This window comes from Triticum urartu, chromosome 2A (genome assembly GCF_056163025.1).
Source record: "Triticum urartu cultivar PI428250 chromosome 2A, HENAU_Tu73, whole genome shotgun sequence".
NCBI classification, from domain to species: Eukaryota; Viridiplantae; Streptophyta; class Magnoliopsida; order Poales; family Poaceae; genus Triticum; species Triticum urartu.
In genome coordinates this window covers 493884158-493893735 of record NC_141874.1, presented here as the reverse complement: position 1 = coordinate 493893735, position 9578 = coordinate 493884158, and the positions used below count along the sequence as shown (strand labels likewise).

Below are 9578 nucleotides of genomic sequence, written 5' to 3'. Positions count from 1 at the left end.
AATAATTTTTTTTGGCCGAATTGGGACAAACTTTGGTGTAAGCTTCTTGCAAACCGGAGCTTTCCTCAAGAAGGCTCATGGTACCGAGAGGGAACTTGTCACCTTCGTGTGCGAAATGACATACGTACACTGCCTTCTCCCGTCTTAATTTTTTTACACAGGCAGATTAGACCAAATGGAAGTATCGTGCTAAATTTTGGAATTATTCCGGATTCGTTTGGCCTTTTTTATACATTAATTGAGTTTCTGGGCATTTAATGTGCATAATTTAAATTTGAACTACAAGCACATGCTCCAGTGCACAAAAGTTGGTTGAAAAATCACATCTGTGTCCTTGGGTGAATTTCTAGATCCCATGCAAGAAATGAGAATGAAATTCAAACATCTGGACGTCGTGGCTCGGTCGGAAAGATTGAGATACTTGGTTTTTTTAATTCCTGTAAATCCAAAACACGCCTGAAAATCATGAAACTTGGCATGGTGTCATGATATGGCACCAACATGCTGTGGTAATTTTTCTGTCCGATTTGCGAAGGCGCACACATTAACAATCAACAAAGTCATTTTGGAACAAGTGTTGTCACATTACAAATCGGAAACACAAGTATTATTGAAACCATGGACGTTCTACTTACCAATTACGTGCCGCCACGCATCCCCTTTTTTATTGGCTAGGAGGTGCCGTGCGAGGTAGCTATTTGAGTACGGGAGGCGTGCGGTCAGACCCCTGCGCGTGCTCATCGGGAGGAGAGCCCTTTGACCGCTTCCCGTCGCGCACCTCCCTCCCAACGTCTCCAATAATGGCGCCCGAGCCCCTGTTCTACGGCGTGGCTATATGTCTCACTAGACCAAGATTTAAGAGAGAAACATGAAAATCGGAAAATAAAGTTTTGCATGGATCTTGATGTAAGATCCAATGGACCTATATAGCATCGACTTCAACTTATAGCAAGTATGATAAATATAAGGACGATGATAGTGGATAATAATTGTCTTACATATTTAGGAACATAATTAAAAAAAGCCACATGCGGCAACGCCTGAATTACACAACGACAACAGAAGAAGGAAGACAACGATCTGGCTAGCTGATCTCTACTTTCTTCATGCGTTGCTGCAGGCCGCGGGAACTAGTCTCCACGGCGAGCGGCGATGAGCTCTTTCTTGTCGTCAAGATGCTGCTTGAGAGCATCCACGGATTTCTCCACCAGCCTTCTGTGCTCGATGCACAGCATGGCATTCTCGTCCATAAGTTTGTCGACGATGACGCCGATCCTCTTCAACAAGGCAGTGGTCTCCTCTTGCTGTTCCGCACTTCCGATGATCTTCGCCCTCAGCAGGTCGCGCTCGTCCCGGAGCTTTGCATTTCTCTCATTTAGTTGCCGAATGAAGCCGGCAAAAGAGGCTTTCATGTCGTCCTGCAACCTCGCGCAGCCGGAGATCTGATCCATCTGGCTATGGACGATCGCATGCATGCGTCTGTAAGAGTCCTCGCCTGCCCGCGAGACATTTTCCCAGGCTGCCGCGGCGTGGGAGGACATCTCTGCTGCATTCGCGGCGCGGTGGGACATCTCTTCTGCTTCCGCGGCGCGGCCGGACCAGTCTGCCGCATCGACGGTGTGGCGGGACCTGTGTGTTGCTTCGACGGCGCGGCGGGACCTCTGTGCTGCTACGGCCACGCGGCGGGACATGCCGGCTGCGTTCGCGACGAGGCGGGACATCTCTCGTGCTTCCGCTTTCATGCTCGGATCTCCCTGGTGGCAATCTCTTGACCCAGAACTCACGCTAGACATGGCTGACGCAAGGTAACGATGATAAAGGACTTGTTTGTTTTTGTGCGGTCATCTTGGAGTAATAGTATTTATAACCGACTAGTAATACGCTCCTAAGTGGGAAACCGTTTAGGTTTTGATCGGTGTGAATAGGTTTGCAATCTGAAATGTGACGGGACGCATGCTCAAAATTTACTGACGGTTATAAGTGCGGCACTATTTTCGGAAGGCATAACGTGGGCATGTACGCCTTCTCGGCCGTGTATGTGGCGTTTGCACCATAGGATGCACCGCAATAGGCAATGTCAGCACATGTCTTGTTCCAACAACCGTGCACGCTCGTTATTACCATCGCGCATGCTTCTTTTAATTAGAATGTGTGTGCCCGTCTAGCGCACACATGTTGATCTATCTAACTGTTTCAATTTGTTGTGACTAATCGCAAACAGTTCATCCATGTGAAGTGTATGCCATCAATCGCATACACTTTGATAAGGCTGACCCGTTTCTGTTTTGTTGCCTAACCGCAAACAGTTAATCCTTCTGAAGCGTATGCCCTCAATCACACACACCTTTATCTAGCTACCTGTTTCTATTGTTCCTCCTCATTACAAACAGTTAATACGAGTGAACCGTATGCTGTATATCGCACGCCCCTTCATCTGGCTCCCCGTTTCTTTTGTCCTGCCTCGTAACAAACAGTTCATTGAACTGGACCGTATGCCCTTCATCGCACACGCAACTAAAATCTGAACTGTGTTTGATGGCTCCGCCATCGCAAACATTTTGCACCTTTTTATGGTTCTTTTATACCACCGTTTGCGATTATTGCATCGCACACAGTTTCGTCGAAGGGTCTCTAATCGTAGTGTCGCGTTAGCAGCATCCTGCAGTAGTATATATACCCGTGATCACCTCCCGAGTGATCACGGCCTAGTAATATAGCTTGGCAGACGGACAAGAGTGTAGGACCACTGATGTAATACTAGCGACCTATTCTAAGCATTAGGATATCAGGTAAAGGTATCAACAATTGTAGCAACAATAACCGGCTATGCAACAGAATAGGAGCTATCGAATCAACAACAATAGAAAACCTAATGCAAGAATAAGAGAGAAGAGAGTGGGCGATATCTGGTTGATCAAAGGGGGTTTGCTTGCCTGGAAGCTCTGCAGATGAAAACGGATCTTCAACGAAGTAGACGATCACCAGATCATCAACGGTCTTGGGGTCTACCGCAGTATCAGGGTCTACCGGAAAAGGAGCAACGAAGGGGGGACAAATAAATAACAGAGCAAACAATAGTATCACAAAGCATGACATGGCAAAACGTTGTGCCAGGGGTAATCTAATGCAGGGATAGGTGATACCGGTGAAGGGGGAAAACATTCAGGAAAGTATTCCCGGTGTTTCGCGTTTTTGACAGACGGACCCGGGGAAGCGGTTGCAGGTTCGCTATGCTAGGGACGTGTGGCGGACGAACAACCTGCGCATTTGGATTAGTCTCGTCGTTCTGAGCAACTTTCATGTACAGAGTATTTTCATCCGAGCTACAGATTATTTTATATTAATTTTCAAAATTTTAAATGATTTTCTGAAATGCACTAAATAAATGGTTAAATGACATAAATACTCTGGTCACATGGGGTTGTGCTAGCCAAGGTGTATGACAGTGGGGTCAGGGGGTCCGGTCAGCCGAGTTGACCCAGTCAACATTTGACTGGTCAAAAGGTGAATAGTAAAGGTGGGTCTCGGCTGTCATAGACTTAGGCACTTTTAATTTAATTTAGCATTTTAATATTCAACAGGGGGTCCACATGTCAGTGATATATTAGACTACTCCTAATACACTAATTAGTACATAACGTATTTCTTAGCTAATCTAACAGGGCCGACTCTGTATGCGGCAGAAGCAGCGAGCAGCAACAGAGAAAGCAGCAGCAGGGGGGTTGCAGGCGTGCACGCGTAGAGGCGGGCCGGCAGCCACATCGCTCCATCGGCACTCTGCGGCGGCAGCAGGCGGCCGTGCTGGGGAGCGGCTGGGCGGCAGCAGGCGAGCAGGGGCCGCGGCGCTAAGAAGCAGTAGCATTAGGCAGCAGCAGAGAAGCGGCGACGAGCAGCGACGACGGCTCGCGGGCCGAGCGGGGGCGTTCGCAGGGGGCGCGGCCAGGAGCGAACGAGGGCGCGGCGGGGGAAGTGGTGGGCGCAGCCGGCGCGGCCACGGTGGGACAGTGGCAGGGGCAGCAAGCCGCAACACGCAGGGTGGCGGGCGCGCCTGGGAGGCGGCTGCGGGTGCGCGGGCGCCAGCGCTCAAGAGAGCGTGCGTGCGGTGAGGTGCAGGGCGATGGTAGCTAAGAGCAGCCGGTATGGCTTCGGCCATGGCGGGTGCGAGCTCGCGGGGTTGCGCTATGACGAAAGGTAGACATCAGGGAGAGGGGGATCTGAGAGAGGAGCTCACCGGGGAGCGCACGAGAGGCTCGGTGAGGGACGGGAGCGCAGGATGACGACGGAGTCGACGGAGATGGGCCGATGGTCGAAGGTTGAAGAAGAGTTCGATCCGCTCGATGTAGTGGCCTTGGGCTCGAACGGTGGTGCTTAGAGGACATAGGGGATGACGGCGAACATCCCGGACGCCAACGGACGACGAACAGTGGCCGATGGTCACGTGTACGGCAACGGCGCGACGACGGCTACGCTCGGGCATCGAAGAAATCGAGGAGAGCGAGGCAAGGGGGAAAATGTGCGGGGGCTAGGGTTGACGACGGGAAACCGGGGTCTTGTAGGGCGAGGCCTTAACCACCGGGGGAGCCGCGGGATGGCTTCCACCGCGGCGATGCGCCGTGGATGGCCGCCACACCTCTCTCTGCCTCCTGTAGCGATAGGTTGACGGGGCTGCAGGTGGGCTGGGCTGTTTTGCTAAATCGGCCAAGGGGCCCAGTAGATTAGGTTTGTTTTCTTTTTATTAGTAGGTTCCGCTTTACTTTTCTGTTTATTTATTTAGCTACTGTTTTGTACTTCCTTTTAGCATCAAAATACTTTTTTAAAATGTAAATCATTGCCATATAATTACTATGCATTATTTTGCACTGCCACAAAAATTTTGGGTTCAAAATAATTTATTATGTTTGAGTTTATATTTAAATGGGATAAAAAGGTGTTGTTTGTCCACTGTTTTAATATCCAGGTGCAATTTTATATTTTGAAAAATGTTAATTCATTCATGAAAATTTGTTACTGAATATTTGAAACCTAACCCACATTTTTATTTTGCCATTTGAAAACTTTATTTATTTGGCTTTAAATGAAATTTGAATTCAAACGAGATTTAAATCATCGCAAGATTGACAACGGTAATAGTGGTGATGTGGCATCATTAGTAGAGGGTTACTGTAGCTTAATTATCAGGGCGTCACAATTCTCCTCCACTACAAGATATCTCGTACCAAGATTTAAGAGGTGTGGTAAGGGGAGAAGTTCTGGTTACGAAATTCTAACGGATCTTCTCATCCTTGGTTGGTCTCCTCGAAGAGGTCGATCCATTACATTGATGTCTTCATTTCTCTGTTTCAGGTCTTCACGATGTAGTCTTCATCCTTTCTTCGGCAATTCCATCGTACTTATGAATAGGTAAGGGGCAGGTCGACAGCGATAGGATGTTATAAGGGGTAATCATCTAGGGTTATCCCATGAATGAACACATGAGTATCTCTCGAGTTGAACAAATGAAACACATTGAGAGCAAAGTAAGAAGGTGCCATGGGAAGTTTCGAGCGGGCAGGCAATCGTTCGATGCCTGAAACAGGGCGTGAAATGGGTTCAAAGCAATGGGAATAATTATTGTGTCTGATACCAGAATTGATGATCTCTCGGAAGGTGGCTCGTGAATTACATACGTGGCCATGCGCGAGGAACAACCTTGGGAACTAGGGGTGTACAGGAGAGTCAGGTTTCGATCCTGTGGAACTGTTGTTATGGGCCCACCATGTGGGTTAAAAGTAGGAAGGGAGGTGACGTCTTGCAGGATCATGTAAGCAATGCATGTCAGAGGATAGCCAGTCAGTTATGTCGGCAACAACATCAGTACCAAGGGCAAGGGACGAAGAGAACCATTCTCATGCTCGTTGAACGAGGCAGACCAATAGGAAAAGTTCTCGTCCATCGGTGGTTACCGGAATGTCATCAACAATAGTAACAGGGTCTTACCGACACGATTGTACACCTAGGTGTTTACATAAGCAGAAGAATATTACTGCATAGATCATATAGATCACCAGAAAGGTTAAACCAAACAATGTAAAGGAAAAGGTGATCATCAAATTAAATAGAACAATGGAAATGAAAATGTGTTTAAACACATATTTTAGGGGTATACCTTCCCAAGGACGAGCAGGGCATGATACCCATGACAGGATATAACGTAGAAAACCCTTTAGGTAAGGGGAGAGAAATTTCATGACATTCCCATACAACGGTGTTTGGATAATTGATAAAGAAAATTTAGCATTGTGCTTCAAATGTTCTTGTTGATGAACGGAGTACCACTAGCATGCGTCGAGATAGCATTGACATGGTATTCAAGCAAAGTCGTACTTTGGATACTCAAAGAATTCATCGGGAACAACTTATAGAATAAGTCTTACAATTTCCTCATGGAAGAATGGCTAACCTTGCTAGAAAGGGAACTATAACAATTGGTCCTCCGGCCAGGGGGTGCTAGGCATGACATCACCTTATCGGGTCATATAAAGACAAATGTTATAACTCTTGAAAATATGTTCCAACCATCATATCTGACTAAGATTCAGATCTGATTGGTGTCTAGATACCTCAGACTCGGGATGCCTGAGAAGAAAAAGGTGCAACACGAATTGACGGGATGACATTGTAAGATTCTCGGGAAATGAACTATGGAAGCGAGTTCCGAAACAAGTGTTCATCATTAACCCATGGAGAGGGACATATTCAAGGGGGGGCGAGGGGGGGGGGGCTAGACCCCCCCTAACAAATCACTAACTCCCTAATAGCGATATTATTTTTAGGAACGAATCGCTTTAAACCAAAGCGTTGTAACGTTTTCGCCCCCCCCCCTGACTAGGCCTTCGCGGCTAACTAAAGACCATTAGGCATTACTTGCTACTCACAACAGCCCAAAACAAACAAAAGCAAGCCAAGTCTTCCCTAAATAAGTGCTACAGGCCTAGTCTTGGATATATGATCCGATCAAGCCTAGCAGCCTGCTCGCTATTCTGTTCATCTTCATCACTTGGTCATCTTCGCTCGGGGCCGGCGCGCTGTAGATCGATCTAGAGGCGTTGCTCAGCTGCTCGCCACCATCATGACGTCAACCATCTACAACTAAAACAAGCGATTTCCTCAACCTCCAGTTCAGCGCAGGCACAGCCATGATTCACAGATCTGCGGTTAGCCTTATGATCTGCGGTTAGTCTTATCAAGCGGTTAACTTCTAGATTTAAAGTTTATGATCTGTTTTAATTTGTACCCTAAAACTGATAGAAATTGATCAGAAAATATTTGACTGTTTACTCATGTTTTTATAGATGAAGAGCAAGAAATCAATTGAGACCTTTTTTCAGGCCAATTGATTTAAGTTCGCACCATGTGATGAACATGATGCCATGGAAAATACTAATGATGTGCACGACTAGTTCACTCCATCGAAGAAGCGATTACGGCTGCTTGCCTACTTCATCGCCCGACCTTGGCACTCTAGCTCAATGTTTAAGGTACACACATCAATATACTAATGCAGGCTACAAAGTACAATCTATCAGTACTAGATGCCCGTGAATTGGAAGATTAGAATAATTGCATAATGCAATTTGCTGGTGGTCAAATTTATTATTTAGATTAGAAATGTCATTAGAGATAAAAATCACTCCCTTTAACTCAAGATTAAAGATCGATAAAGGCAACAGGAATATATTCTTTTTACAAATCTGATGTTTCCAACTTGGATGCTCCTACTGTTGGATCTGAAATTCCATCAAAAGTTAACCGGTTGCAGATGATAACTCAACTCCAATCTAGTTACCGTTGGAAGTATAAGAAGTTGATAAAATGGAAGTACATCATATGAACATAACCACAGGAATTGCTAAGATTTTTATCAATGCAACTTCTGGGAATATATTCTTGCATTGTGTGTCCTGAACGATTGTTATCGCGTTCGCCCACCTCATGTCCAAAACCGGGCTCCGTCCCTGCCCATGGAGAGAGTGAGGAGGTAGCTGATGAACTCAACGACAATTCATCAAGATTTCCAAAAGATGGATTTCCACAATTATGTGAACAAGGAGATAACATTTGTTTGGTCAAATGATATAATGAGGTATGCTCGAGGAAAACATACACAATTAAACATCGGTTGAAAGGTGCACCCAAAATATGGGCTTAGGTAGCATGATCAATGTTAGAAGGGTGGTTCAACAACCAATAGGTTAAGAAACAAGCTATCAACCATTAACTTCAAGCAATAGTGTTGCTAGAAGTATTGGAATTACACATCACAGTTTGTTTGTCGGCATTCCGGTTATAAACAACATGGGGACCAAGAATGAATGGTGATGGTGAGAAGTATCACTTGTATTAAGAATTCTCAAGAGGTGGTGAAATTCCCACGACATTCTTGACATAAAAGGTGGTAACATTCCAAGGTAAAGAAGAAAAAATGCTAGATAGCACGAACAAGTTTGTGTTGGAGGGAAGGCAATAAAATGGTCGATGATAACACAAATCATTGAGGGCAAGGATGGCATTTCTCATCACGAATTCGATTGATATCCTAGAAGGAGTCAAGATGTTGATGATGATCATGGCAATTTTTTCAAGAGGCTCCACAAAGAAGCAATCGAACAATGACTACATCTAGCAAAAGGACTGATGCAGCGAAAGATTACTGGATCCACGGATACGACACCAACTCGGAATCAAGCTTGTTGTTCAAGGCAATACGATATGACGAGGAAGATTGACTTAAGCTTAGCTCATCATTGAGAGTAGCGCTTTGGGAATAAGGACGAGGTAGCATAGTTAAAATCAGCTCGATAATGATATAGCCAATTAGGCTAGGAATGACGTGACCGGGTACAGACTCATAAGTAAGAAGATTACTAAGAGTTGTTTAATCATGGTGCAGACTCAATTAGTTATCGGTGTTCTTGAGTGACTAATAAATCAGAACCAGGGGAAAAATTGGAATCGGCGAGAATAATAGTTCATGAAGAACTCATAAGAAGTTATGTAGTTCCGTGATATTCTCGAGATACCAGGGGGTAATACTCGAAGGTAGATCAAAATAGAGGTTGCGGAGAAGTATTGATCTATAGAAGGCAAGTACTTTAACTTGCCCGAGAAAAGGAATCAAAGAGTATCAATATGGCCATAACCATGATTGCAGAAGACCAGATCCCAGATATATGATGAACTTATACCAAGGGAATAATTAATTTAAGAGTAGCTTCCATGATAAGATCTACATTGTGTCCATGGGCATGAACACAAAGTTCAAGGTCGACTCCCACTTCTCCAATGCATGACCATTCATTCACTGCTCTTATAAAAAAATATTTGAGTGTGAAAACCTACATCGTGAATTACCAAAGGAGTATGAACCGTGCAAACTTTTCGGGTTCATACTGATTAAGGAAGGCATAGGTTCAACCCATCGGGGTATCTTAGGAACATATACCACGAACTTCAAGAATAATGGACACAAGCTCAAAAGTAGAGCATGGTTGACAAAGCAAAGGATACAATTTACCAAAGGCATTATTTACCCTAGGAAA

General features: G+C 45.4%; 1 protein-coding gene across 1 annotated transcript; it reads right to left on the bottom strand.

Annotated features, from left to right (window-relative positions):
* Window positions 1-374: 374 nt before the first annotated feature.
* LOC147985596 (uncharacterized) lies at window positions 375-4611 on the bottom strand. Its single transcript, XM_087539904.1, has 2 exons — window positions 4232-4611; window positions 375-3023 (listed from the first exon to the last, which is right to left on the bottom strand). The coding sequence occupies exon 2, from the start codon at window positions 1791-1793 to the stop codon at window positions 1131-1133; it is 663 nt and encodes a 220-aa protein (XP_087396030.1). The 5' UTR covers window positions 1794-3023; window positions 4232-4611; the 3' UTR covers window positions 375-1130.
* Window positions 4612-9578: the final 4967 nt, after the last annotated feature.